Source organism: Gymnoscopelus microlampas, assembly GCF_963454915.1.
Source record: "Gymnoscopelus microlampas genome assembly, chromosome: 4".
NCBI classification, from domain to species: Eukaryota; Metazoa; Chordata; class Actinopteri; order Myctophiformes; family Myctophidae; genus Gymnoscopelus; species Gymnoscopelus microlampas.
This window is the reverse complement of record NC_139941.1, coordinates 50,142,652-50,156,970: the sequence shown is the minus strand read 5'-3', so window position 1 is coordinate 50,156,970 and position 14,319 is coordinate 50,142,652. Positions and strand designations below refer to the sequence as shown.

Below are 14,319 nucleotides of genomic sequence, written 5' to 3'. Positions count from 1 at the left end.
TGAGGTCTGGGAAAAAAATCAAATGAATTAGAGGCTTTATAATTGATTAATCAAAATTAATTGTATGTTTGATCACATCAATATTTGACCTGATAAGCATTTTTTTTTCTTCAATTAAACAGATGTTGGTATATGAGTGAATACATAAGTTTAAGCAACAAAATATAGTTTTTTTTGTATCAAGGTGGTACTAAACAGACGAACAGATCAGTACAAGTTTTACCATAAAGTGCAGCAATTTTAGGAATATATTCAGAGATTCAGGTAGCCAGGTAGTTAACTTCTTTTTACGCGTTATTGTTTCTGTAATTAATTAATCGAAATGAATCAGTTAAAGTCCCAGCCCTAAAAATATATATATATAAATGTATTTAGACAATCAAGATGAGATTTCATTTACAGTGATATTTTGAATTGATGTTGCACTACTGATTTATATTCTTACTGTAGCCTCCAATTTACATTATTATTTTACTAACTTGGAGCTGTACTTAAACTATAATTAATGGATTTTTAATATATTCTTAGATCAGTGGTATCTCAAACTTTTTAATTTCAAGGACCCCCATAACTCTGAGAGTGTACAAATGGAACCAAATGGACCCGTATTTCGTTCCATTTGTACACTCTCAGAGTATACAGACTTGTAAAAGTCCATTTGGAACCCCCTTCAAGGAACCCTGAGGGTCCCTGGACCCCACTTACACCACTGTACTAGATTATGGGATAGGTACTTTAGTTATGGGGATCGGGAAGGAGCAAATGCTATCAGTACATCTCTAACTATAAGAACATAAAAACATGGCACTTCATGTCAAAAGGGTTACCATTATGTAATGGTCTACATTATATTTATTACTTTGCTGTGACTCAAGGCCAGCATATCCATCCAGTCTAACAGAAGCGTGATCTTTGCAACCAGGGGAAGTGTATAGCTAAACTGTACCAGCACCTTATACACCGAGGACAGACACTCTACAAGCCCTACAATGTGATGTGATACGATGCGTTGTGAGCTTGTAGATCAGCTATTTTTTTTTTTTTCATAGAAGTTACGTTGTTGTGGCGTTTAATGCATTTTAAAGCACATATTGAATTGAATTGGTATTGGCAATGGATGGATTCACGTAACCACGGCACCTGGACACAAACTCGTCACAAACCAATAACAATCATCCTTCCATAAATCGGTGGTTCTCACATGATTTTGGTGGGGTCCCCAGATGTCCGTATGAGTGACAATTTAAGGACTTTTAAGACATTTATAATACCTAACAAAAAGAATGGCGAAGTGCGGCATTCATTTACGAAAAAAAGTTAAAATACGGAGATAAGAGGTTTCTGCCCGACAACAACAATATGCAATGTGGCCCTCTGGAGTGAGTGTGGAAATATAGTCCCTCCATCATCAAAGTTACCCACCCCTGGTGTAGCATATTTCCAAAAATCCTGCACACCTCACTTCAACAAAAACAAGACCACGCCGTAGGCTTACTCCGGGAAACTATATAGATGGAGTATAATTCTAATGAGGTCAAACACACACACCTGAATTTAAATAAGACCACAGTCAGAACCCCTGGTCATCTGAATAGTAAACAGATACAAGTATCTCACAGCAAGGGAAGAAAAGGGTATAATATCCTCTGAAAATCACAGACTTTCAACTGGACTTCTTTAAAAGAGAAGTCATTCATAAATTCATCAAAGTCAAGCCCCCCCGGGGCAAGTTCTGATTCAATGTCCGTGAGTGACAGTCAGCAGGTTCAGGTGTCTCTGTGTGTCATTCTTGTCCTTAGCTCATTGTTATCCTAGACCTTTGTGTTCTTCTCTGCCCATTCCCAAGCACATAGTGACAGTCCAGCAAGCAGTGTTGGGAAAGTACACTTTCTACATGACTAGTTCAGTTCATAGTTCACAAACTTTAAAATTAACTAGTTCAGTTCATAGTTCACAAACTTTTAAAATGAACTAGTTCAGTTCATAGTTCACAAACTTTTAAAATGAACTAGTTCAGTTCATAGTTAACAAACTTTAAAATGAACTAGTTCAGTTCATAGTTCACAAACTTTAAAATGAACTAGTTTAGTTCATAGTTCATAATTCAAAATGTTGAACTAAAGTTCATGGTTCCAAAAATGAACTATTTAGTTCATTTTTCGTTCTTATATATATATAACATTAATAATGGTCTCTCTCTCAGCTAAGGGGTCCTTGGCCTGAAAAACATTGAATACCCAGGCCTGTGTTTACTATATTATATGAATATAATCCAGGATTATGCCATTTGTAGCCATAATGTTTTAATAACAGACCTACAAGCTCACAATGAGTTGCATCCACGACACGTTGTGAGATTGTATATCTGCTATGTTAGACACCGTCGTGCTGCAAAGTGTAAATTAGGCTCTAGCCCAGAGAGAACAGCAGCAGCAGCAGCGAGAAAGAAAAGGCACCAATAGTGAAAAGTTGTGAAAAATACTTTGTTTTAAACACAAGCAGTACACCCGGCCCCAGCAACGTTTTTGTTGTTGTTCATACGTGTGTGTAGCTAATACAGTGCAGAAGCTTTCTTTAATTACAAAATGATCAAAATGATTTTTAACCCGAGGGGCTATCTGTAATCACGGAGCTGCATAGTAGTCTGTAGTCTGCACGTAGATCAGACAGTTCACTCCGCTGCGCAGATGAATGTTAGTCGCTGCCTTGCTTTTCTCTTTTTTGGCTGATGGTGCGTTCAAGACGCCTCGGAAACATAGAATAGGATGAAATACAACATGACAAACCGATGGAACCATGGAACCATGAACGCCTTCACAATAACGTTCATCTAGCGGATTTACAGTACGTTCAGTTCACGTTCGCCCAAAATATGAACAAGTTCATGAACGATCGTTCATTAAACGTGTTCAGGCACAACACTGCCAGCAAGGTCTGAATCATGCCAGACAGCAAGAGTCAGATAGGCCTACAGTTAATGCAATGTGTATGTGTAATGTAGAAATGTCGACTGTAACCCACAATCGACTCAAACATTGTTTTGGAAAGTTTCGATCGTAGCTCTGCTATTTACACCGCCGCACAACAAAGTTTAAAAGTTGCCTTGGAGCCAATGGTGCTCGAATCATGTGGCCCATTGGGCAGGAGCCTATCGCCTGTTTCTGTAGCTTGAGGTGGCTTGATGTACAAGTACACCCCCTGGACATGACGCTAGTATGTCACAGCCAGGGACTTACCCCTCAATCCAACCTTTGATGTTGAGTGCTTAAAGAAGGGATCAGGCATTGTGTCTCATTTTTATAGTCTTTGGTACGACCCGGCCCGGGGGATTGAACTCTAACCACAAGGCCACAGCGTTGGAACGACAAAGCATGAATCAGGTTTTTATTTGTCTCTCGTACAGGTACAAGCAGCAAAAACGTTTGGTGTGGCGTGCTCCGCCAGGCTGTGCTGATGTAGTGCCCCATGCAGACACAAGACCCGGCCACAACAACTCGGCCAATAGGGCTCAGCTCTGTTGACACGGTAGGTTGTGCGTTGTTTTGCCGAGTGGGAGACTGTGGTTCGATCCCAGCTCGGGTCCAAATCACTACACCAGCTACAGAAGCTTTGCCCTCCTTTGAGCCGACCAGAGAGTTTTCGAGGTTTCTTTCCACAAGAGTGCTATCTTATATCCCCCCCCACCCCCCCCCCCCCCCTGCATAAGTGGACACATAAGGACCGCTGAGCCGTGGGGCCGCCTAACCTAATAATATGTTAATATGGAACACTTTAGGTGAAAACCAATAGCACTCCTCCCCCCATAACGGGTCTTACCTAATGTAATCCCATTATGGCTCCATTACCTTGGAGAGAGATACAAAAGCATACATTTTTCACCGAGGGGTGAGGGGTGGGGTGGGGGGGGTGTCTCTCTGAGGAGGGCATAAGGGTAAAGGGCCAACGCTAATGGGGTGTGATGTGTATCATTATACCATCTTTACTTGAGGAACCATACTGGGTTCTTTATCTATCTTGGATGTTCATTTACAAATGGAATGAGCTTTGATACGTACTGTACAGTATGCAGTGGTGGAAAAAGTACTCGCATGTTTTACTTAAGTAAAAGTACGAATACTGCAATGTAGAAATACTCTGTTACAAGTGAAAGTCCGGAATTCAAAATGTACTTGAGTAAAAGTACAAAAGTTACATTTCTCATTGTGCATAATGTCCAATTTGAAGTTCAAAATGTATAAAAAAAGTATTTTGAAAATAGCCGATCTACAAGCTCACAATGCGTCGCATTGTGAGCTTGTAGATCCGCTATTTTCAAATGGTCTAAATACATATAGGGCTGAAGTGGTTAATGTATGTTTTGCGATAGTGATCAAAGTCTAAAAAGTAACTAGTAACTAAAGTTTTCAAATAATTGTAGTTGAGTAAAAGTACAATATTTGCCTCTGAGATGTACAGTAGTGGAGTAGAGGTAAAAATACTGAAAATTGGAAATACTCCAGTAAAGTAAAAAATACCTCAAAATGACAGTACTTCCGTAAATGTACTTAGTTACTTTCCACCACTGGTTCTTTATCTATCTTGGATGTTCAATTACAAATGGATTGAGCTTTGTATACGTACAGTACATGTACCAATTAAATATTTATAGAATGCATGTGTTATACGTTCACACAAAGACATGTAATCTTTCACAGTTTGTATACAAATTATAACATTGTTACATCTGGTTACAAGCTGGAATCACTGCATAAGGGAACTGTTAAGCTCTATAGTAAACTTTGTTGTATGGACAATAGCAAAATTGTAGATCTACAAGCTCACAACGTATCTCACTGTGATGTGTTGTGAGCTTGTAGATCTGCTATTTTTCGCAAATGTTTGATTATTTCTAAAAAAATATAAAATAAAAAGTGAAATCTTTGAAATATGTGAAATCCTTTTGGGATTTTTTTTGGGGGGAAATGATATACAAATGATATCCTATAACATGCCCAAAATATGGATGTGGCTCATGTTAGCTCTTTTCCTGCCATTGACGAGATTTCTCGTTTTTCTCCGCATGGCTCAGCCAGCCGTCGACGAGAAAAACGAGATTTTTGGAAAAAAAAAGAAAAACATTTTTTTTTGCTTTTTACATTTTTTGTTTATCACAAAGGAAGCAGGAGATAACGCGATGCGAAGATTTTCTGCTCCATTCACTTCAATGTTAAAAAAATAAACGGAGACAAAATTCACATTTTACCTATTTTTGCAATGTTATTCTATGGCAGGGAAGGGGGTAGATTGTGTATGTAGCCTACTCTGGCAGTTAAAGAGTTAGTGAGAAACATGTGATGTTTTTGTCTTTGTCTGAAGAACTGGAGTGATATTGTTCTTGTGTGAACAAAAGCATGAATACAAATGTCCACATTATTCATATTCATACAAAAAAACAACATCATCTGCATATTCACATAGACGTGCTGGCTGCTACTTTCCATACTGCATTTCACATTCCATGCTATGTCGCCCTCCTCTCTCTCTCTCTCTCTCTCTCTCTCTCTCTCTCTCTCTACACACACACATCTCGTTGCAAATTCATCTCATCCGGCTGCACGATCAATCGTACAGGCGTAAAGCAAGAAACCGAACAGCAGTAATCCTCTTTAAACCAAGGAGCCAGCCAGTTTATGCATTTGCACTTTTTTCTACACCATTTAAACAAACTAAATTCACACAAACTACAGAGGTTTGCTCAGAGACGCAAAGCACAAGCTGCAACCCAGTCAGTGACTTTAATGTTTAGTTATACATCTATATCATAACACCAGATTCGCTATTGACACGATTTAGCCTCTATTTAATCTGATCGTTTATAGCAAAAAAATATAGGCCTACATTGCACGAGTTAGTTGATTTGAGGCACCCCGAGGCACAATCATACGCGTGCCAAAAACTCCCCACACAGAGATAAACATTAAAATACTCTAGCGTCCCCCCCGGGCCGGGGGGGAGGGGGGAGACTGGGGAGCGTGCGTCGGACATGTGTGGGCCATGCACACATGTTTTTGGTTACCGTTTTATTGTCCTTTAATTAGGCTGTCATTTGCCGCTATAGCCATGGGAATGCATCGCAAGGGGAATAATACTGTGTGTTTATGTTGTATTGCGCTGTGTTATCGTTTATGTTTATGTGTCAACGTGTGGGTGCAGAAGGGGGGGGGGGGGGGGGGGTTTATTGTTGCAGGGATGCACATGTTCTTTCATGACCAAAATATTTGAAAGGAATGTAGATGTTATTCAAACAGATGCTATAGGTTCATTGTTTACCATCCCATAGTTTCAATATACAGATTATTATTTTGATAGTATATTGTTTAAACCGATGCTATATGATCTTTGTTTACCTGGTGATCTTAGTTTCTCGAGGCACTACACTCTTACTACACTGTCTCTCTGCATTCTATGTATGCATAGAGTGTCTGCTAAATGCCTAAATTGTCAATTGTAAAACTGTGGTGAAATATTGATTGAGTACAGAGAACCGGTACCACCACGTCCAATACTAACCATACCGTATAGTACCGTATTGTAGTGCTGTGTAACTAGTGTGAAGATCTAGTGGCTCAGGGGTAGAGTGGACGGGTAGAGTGAAGTTCGATCCCGGGGTGGGGCGCTCCCCCAGAGTTAGTGTCAAAGTGTCCTTGAGCAAGACACTGAACCCCTAATTGCTCCAGATGAGCAGGTTGGTGCCTTGCATGATTTCCTCCTCCATCGGTGTATGAATGTGTGTGTGAATGGGTGAATGTAATGCACAATCTATGTAAAGCGCTTTGGATAAAAGCGCTATATAAATGCATCATTTACCTTGAATAGGTCACTATGGTAGTGCTGCTGTGTAACTAGTGTAGTGAGCTGATCTAGAATGAACAGATACAGTATGGTAGTGCTGTCTAATGATCTAGAATCAGTTCAAAGTAAAGGCAGCACTGGCAGCAGGCTCTCAGAATGGATCCAGGTCTCCCCCATTAGTACATTGAACAGTGTTCAAATTTGCCTTGGCACCGGCACCGTTTTAAACACACTAGCACCGGTACAGTATATCGGATATAACCCAGTCGATAGCCAACCATAGGTGAAAAGTCATCTTAGGGTGCTATAGTGGTGCAGTGCTTAAAGTGCCTGTACACCAACCATGGAGGCTGGGGTTTCGAAACTTCGAATCCACCGTGTAGCATCCGGTTTTGTCGAGCATCTGTACAAACACAATTGGCCCGTGTTCAGGGGAGGGAAGCCGGAGGAAGGGGGGGGGGGGCGTAGGTTGTTCACTGCACGTTTTCCCACAGGCTGGGCGGCAGTGTGGGGGGCGGAAGGTGTAAGGGGCTCCTCCTCCTCACTGGCAGGTGAGTCAGTAGGTGTGTGTGTGGGGAGGAATTAATTGGTATAACGACTACATTGGGGGAGAAAAAGTAGCCTGGAAACCAGACAAATCTGCCATTGCAAAAAAGAAAAATGCCCTTGGCAGATTTGGTCTGGCACCGCTCAGTTGTTTGTGATTGGAAGTAGCGAGGGACCAATCAGGGCCCAGTATGCAAATATGGGGGCGGGTTTATCACCAGAGGCATTTTTTTTAAATTCGCCCCTTGGTTCCACACAGAGATTCCAGACTAATATCTACACAGTGATAGTAGTCTGGCCATGTCAGTCTAGAGAAAAAGGGGTAAAAAGCAAGAAAAGAAAGCTAAACCTCCGTCCTCTTACCTTCGGTCAGGCCCATGTGGATGCTCCAGTAGCTCTGCAGACACTGCAGCTCCTTCTTCATGCCCCGCTTGCAGCGGCAGTCGTACAGCGGCGAGACCAGCAGCACCTCCAGGGCCGCCTGGCACTCGCGGTTGGTGTCCAGCATGGAGTCCTTCTCCTTGCCCACCAGGCACTGGCGCATGACGCGGTAGCGGGAGCTGCAGTGCGGGTTCTGGTTGCACATGTCGCTGGCCTGGACGCAGTCCACCCACTCCGCCTGCTGCTGGGCGGAGCCTAGGGCGGTTATGGCGCCGTTGGCGTCGGGTCCGTCGCCGCTAGCTGAGCGATCTGGGGTTTGGGGGGGGGGGCAAGAGAGGATGTGGGTGTGTTAAGATGAAGATTTTAGACCATTACGTCAAGGGGATGTCTGGGGAACCACCACTGATGAATTGAGTACAATGGACCACAATGGGAACAAAGCCACCACAGGGCTTTTTTTTATCCTTTTACTGTACTTAACAAACTTGTTAATAAGGTATTCAATCAAACCAGGCGGTCCAAAATGGACCCTTACGGGTCTGTAACTCTTAGAGTGTGCAAATGGAACCAAATGGACCCTTACTGTCTGTAACTCTGAGACCCCGTAAGGGTCCTTTTGGTTTCATTTGCACGTGCACTCAGAGTTAAATGAACAACTGAGGATTTGACAGTATAAATAGGGGGTCCCCAGAGGTCTAAAACAGTGGTATCAAACGGGGTTCAGTGGCCCCTGACGCACATCAAACTGGTGGTCCTTGAAATTCAAAACCTTGAGAATCGCTGATTTTATAGGCTCAGCATGGGGTCCTCACTGTGTGTGTGTGTGTGTGTGTGTGTGTGTGTGTGTGTGTGTGTGTGTGTGTGTGTGTGTGTGTGTGCGTGTGCGCATGTGCGTGCACGCACGTGCACGTCGGCTGCTTATCTGTGTTTGTGTATAATACACACACCAGGCATAACGTCAACATGCATAATTTAATCCTCCGTTCCATTATTGCTTCTAAAGTGTTGACAGAGACAACTGGCTGCTGGTTGCCTTTGCAGTTAGATAACCTGGCCTCCGACCAGAGAGGAGAAACCTGCAGGTCTGTGTCTGTGTGTCTGATGCCTTTTGACAACCCACCCAACCAACGCCCACCCTCCTCCTCCTCCTCCTCCTCCTCCTTCTTCTTCTTTCAGACCAAAAAATGCCCTTGAACCAAATGCTAAAATCTCTCTACCTGTTTCTATGCAAGCCAAGGCAAACACACACTAACCGCATCTGTCTGACCTTGCTGAGCATGCTGTGTGTGCACGTGTGTGTGTGTGTGTGTGTGTGTGTGTGCACGTGTGTGTGTGCGTGCGTGCGTGCGTGTGCGTGCGCGCACACACTCTGTGCTGGTGGTTTAGCCCATTAAGACCGGGAACGCACCTGTGTCATTTTAAGATGTCTCTGGCTATTCAAACATAGCAGATATACAAGCACATAGCACGGCACTGAGTGCCACGCTATGAGCTTGTAGATCTGCTATTTTTTTGGAAAAATCCTGGCTGAAACATTTGTAACTCAAATCTTTGCCTCTGGGGATTCTACAGATGTCTTCTAAATCCTATCAGTTTTTTGAAAAAACTTATGTTGCTATAATATCAGTGGTTCTCAAACTTCCATGTCAAGGACCACCCAAAATGTTTTGGCCGTGGAGCCCCATCTCAAAATATGTTGTTCCAGGGACCCCCCATAAGCAAAGATTTGAGTTAAAAATGTTCACTTTAAAAAATGCATATATTTATTCTATGATTTACAAAACTTTTCACAATCTTTCAAAAATAGCAGATATACAAGCTCATGGCGCGGCACTCGGTGCCGCGCCATGAGCTTGTAGATCTGCTTTTTTTGAATAGCCCAAATAAATCTTAAAATGACACAGAAGCGCTCCCGGACTGAAGGGGTTAGTGGAAGGCATGAAACACAAACATAATCCATGTTACACCATGCATAACATGAGGAGCCAATGAATGCCTGATTCTGTTCCTCCAGCAAAACGCTCTTGTTGTTGTTGTTTCCATGTTCCGGTTAGTTTTATATACGGAATTTATATTGCTTTTTTTTGTATATGTTCGCCTGAGAACACAGTCAAACAGTCTTGTGCTTTGTTTTTATTTGTAGTTCATAATCGAACCGTTTTGCCATTTTAAAAAACTGCCAAAACAAATAGAGCTGCAGACTAGTGTTGATTTTGACAGCAAATTTTGATTCAGTTTTAGTCATAGTCTTTTGAATCAAATTCCATTTAGTCATATTTTAGTCATCTGAAATGTTTTACTGTTAGTCTAGTTTTAGTTGACTAAATATCATAAGATTTTAGTCGACTAAATCTACAGTTGATTTAGTCGACTAAAATGTATTTTGGCGGTGCCTTGATGGCGTCGTAATGGCTGATTTTACACTTGGCTGCGTGCTGAAAATAGCCGATCTATATAGCCGACAACGCGCCGGCTTGTAGATCTGCTATTTTCAGAGCACAACACCCGAGCGCAACCAAGGATATTGTCTTTTAGTTCTACTGGATCTCTTCTCCACTAGTCCCTCACTAACATGTTAGTCTAGTTTGTATTTGTTTGAAGAAATTGTCAATATATTTAGTCTTAGTTTAGTCATAATAGCTTAGTTTTTATTTTGTTTTCGTCAGTGAAAAAAGTCGACGAACATTTTTCGTTGTTTTAGTGGACGAAATCAACCCTGCTGCAGACTTCTTCTTTGTTGAGTTTCTGGTATTCCAGAAAACATAAAAACATCTTCCTCTCTCATCTCTTGAAAGGTGCATTTGAATAAGACCTCTCTCTCTATAGGCTTATAAACCAGCAGCTTCCCTGCACCTGCTTGCTTATTATCCCATACGTTCTGCACTGCGTTGACAGGGTGAAAATCCACAGAGCCTAGTCTCAGGTAATCCTGTTTTGAGGAGGAGGGAGAGGGAGGGGAGGGAGATAGAGAGAGTCTGTCTGTCTGTCTGTCTGTCTGTCTGTCTGTCTGTCTGTCTGTCTGTCTGTCTGTCTGTCTGTCTGTCTGTGTGTCTCTCTCTGTCTCTGTCTCTCTGACAAAGACAGAGAGACAGAGAGAGAGACAGAGAAGCAGAGACAGAGAGAGACAGACAGACAGACACAGAGAGAGAGAGAGACGGAGAGACAGACGCAGAGACAGAAACAGACAGAGAGAGACACAGAGAGAGAGAGAGGCTCTGTCTCTGACAGAGACAGAGAGACAGAGACGGAGAGACAGAGAGAGAGAAACAGAGACAGAGAGAGAGAGAGGCTCTGTCTCTGACAGAGACAGAGAGACAGAGACGGAGAGACAGAGACAGAGATAAACAGAGACAGAGAGAGAGACAGAGAGAGAGAGAGGCTCTGTCTCTGACAGAGACAGAGAAACAGAGACAGAGAGACAGAGACGGAGAGACAGAGAGAAACAGAGACAGAGAGAGAGACAGAGAGACAGAGAGAGAGAGAGAGAGAGAGAGAGAGAGAGAGAGAGACGGAGAGACGGAGAGACAGAGAGAGACACAGAGAGAGAGAGAGAGACAGAGAGAGACACAGAGAGAGAGACATACAGAGAGACAGACAGAGAGACAGAGACACAGACAGACACACAGAGAGACAGAGGGAGACACAGAGAGACAGAGACACAGAGAGAGAGAGAGAGAGAGAGAGAGAGAGAGAGAGAGAGAGAGAGAGAGAGAGAGAGAGAGAGAGAGACCGACCCTAGGGGGGTCCTCAGAGTTACTAAACCAAATCTTTGTGTGATATATATTTTCCTACACCACTTGAACTATAGCATTCCTATTCGGAGGGGAAGATTACGCCGAAAAGATCAGATCTACAAGCTCAAGAGCGAGGCGTTGTGAGCTTGTAGATCTGATATTTTCGGCGACGAGGTTTGGTGTAGGGGAGGGGAAAGGAGCAGACCAAGTACAAGTTTTCTAAGTATTGAGGGTTAAGTGGTGAACTGTCTGATAATACATTAAATACATTCAAATGAATCCTACACAATGACAGTGCTATCAAACACTTCTATGAAGCTATCTATGACATTGGTTCTCAAAGTGTGGTCCGGGGACCCCCAGGGGTACTTGAGGGGGTTCCAGGGGGTCCCCAGCTAAATGATGGACAGGAACCAAATGGACCCTTATGGGTCTGTAACTCTGAGAGTGTACAAATGGAACCAAATGGACCCTTATGTGTCTGTAACTCTGAGAGTGTACAGATGGAACCAAATGGACCCTTATGGGTCTGTAACTCAGAGAGTGTACAAATGGAACCAAATTGACCCGTTAGGGTCCATTTGGTTCCATTTGTACACTCTCAGAGTTAAATTAACATTGATTTTACAATATGAATTGGGGTCCCAGAGGTATGAATGCCATTAAATGGGGGTCCGTAGCCCTAATGCATGTCAAACTGCGGGTCCTTGAAATTAAAATGGTTGAGAATCACTGCTAGAGAGCCGTAAAAACCTTCTCTTATGGGGGTCCCTGGCTTATCTTTTCAAATGGGGGTCCGCAGGCTACTAAGTGTCAATTTGGGGGTCCTTGACATGAAAAACTTTGAGAAGCACTGATCTATGAAATGTATGAAAACGTTTTTTTTTTGCAATATGTAGTGGGGGGGGGGTGTCCCTCCTCCCTGCTTAATTCCTCTCTCAGCTAAGGGGGTCCTTCCTTGCCCTGAAAAAACGTTGCAGACCCCTGTAACTAAAACCCAAGGTTGCCCCAGACACCTTATTAGTGGAGTGGCAAGAGCGACACCTTGTGGCCGCTTTGGTTGGAGGAGCCAGAGAGACGCTGTATCGGCATCACAGGAAAATAAAAGCTGGTCAGAAAAAAAAAACTAATAATCAGAAGAAGTTCATGTCTGTGTGGAATAAACGCTGTTATTATTATTCAGCACATTTTAGGTCGTGAACTCTGACGCAGGACCACTCAGTAAGAATAAACGCTTTGATCATATTATGAGGATGATGATGATTGATGATGATGGTGATGAATGATGATGATTGATTGTGATCATTAAGGCTAAACGATCAATTTCTCCTCAAGCATGATGATAGTGTGTGAATACAATGTAACGCTCGTGTACCTCGATGATAAAAGTTACATTGTAGCTTCAATACCTAGAAATATGCTATTAAATAGTTGCCACATTATTTGGCATTCTATGGCAGCTTTATTGATCTCATAATGTGCAGATATTGGCTATTCAACTTGGACACAATATAGCTACTTTAGTATACATTTTGTAGCTGGTGTTTAAACATGGAATTGTTGCACTATTGCACTAAAGAAAGGTCAAAACCAATTGAAATGATCCAGGTCCAGATTTTGCGAATAATCTACATTATGAGCCCTACAAGCCATTGTAAAAGCGGACACAGTCTGGACACCTTTAGGCTGTTATAGCTGCACTTATAGGAGGAATTTAAGTCATAAAACAACGGTAATTAAGTACAGTGTTCGACGTTAATAAGACTTTATCGACACGTTCGTTATAATTCTCACCTTCCAGCAGCAGCAGAAACACGGACAGATAAATCCACATAGTGAGAGACTTCATTCTAAAGATGAATAAAGAATCCAGTCGGTTGGGGATATTAATTAATTTCCACCTGGCAAAACCAACAAAAAAAAGGAGCTGTAATAATTTCCTTAATGTGAAGAATATCCTCCTCATTCAACTCGAAGAAAAATAAAATAAAAAAACAAAATTATCCTCCGTTACAGCTGCAACTGCAACCTCCCGAAAAATCCCTTCGCTTTCCAATAATCCACTGGTATTTGGAGACAAGGTTCTTTTAGGAGGAAAAAACACGAAATCCAATGATTGAAAAAAACAATGTTAAATATCAAATCAATCCATGAAAACCGTTATACGTTCAGCTAGGGTCCGTTGGATCATAATTCATATCGACAGAACTATGACTTGATCTGAATGATCTCTGATCTGATCCCCCTCCTCATCATCTGGACTCAGATAGTGGTCGCTGCCCTGATTCCTTCTTCACTTTAATCCCTTTATCAATAAAGAAAAGTGACGCGAAACGACGTGTCAGCTACAGCAATATCTCTGACGAGGCAATAAGAGGGCATCGTTTAGAAGTATAGAGCTGACTGAGTTCTTTAAGCTGGTCCAGGAGCCGAGGTGTGTGCGTAAATGTGAGTGTGTATGTGTGTGTGAGTGCGTGCGTGCGCGCTTCAGTCTGGGGCGCTTGACAGACTTCTTTTTGGGGTGCGTGCGTGTGTGTGCGTGTGCTTGTGTGTGAGTGAGTGTGTGAGAGTGTGTGTCGCTCCTCTCCTCTCCTCTCTTCTCCTCACTGACTGCATGCGTGCGCTGGCATCACAAGCACTTTATATAAAGATGACTTTCCCTGGGACCGGTAGAGGGCGACGGTGACGCGCTGTTTTATTGGAAAACGCAGGGCTCAATCACAGCCCAGAGATCCAATAACAACTGGAATGGTCGTAAAAAAGGGAAAACTCTCCTCGTCTGCTGGTAAACAAGAACGCATGACATAGATGTCAAGTAGGCTATGAC

At 42.6% G+C, this 14,319-nt stretch overlaps 1 protein-coding gene across 1 annotated transcript in view; it reads right to left on the bottom strand.

Annotated features, from left to right (window-relative positions):
- The window catches only part of LOC311044275 (GDNF family receptor alpha-2-like), a 284,954-nt gene extending 270,868 nt beyond the window's left edge, over positions 1-14,086 (bottom strand). Inside the window, exons 1-2 of the mRNA XM_084055730.1 lie at positions 13,287-14,086; positions 7,741-8,067 (exon numbers count right to left, since the gene is read on the bottom strand). Of these exons, the coding sequence (XP_083911856.1) occupies positions 7,741-8,067; positions 13,287-13,458 (499 nt within the window). The 5' untranslated portion in view covers positions 13,459-14,086. The remainder of the gene's footprint in view (positions 1-7,740; positions 8,068-13,286) is intronic.
- Between the last annotated feature and the right edge of the window lie 233 nt (positions 14,087-14,319).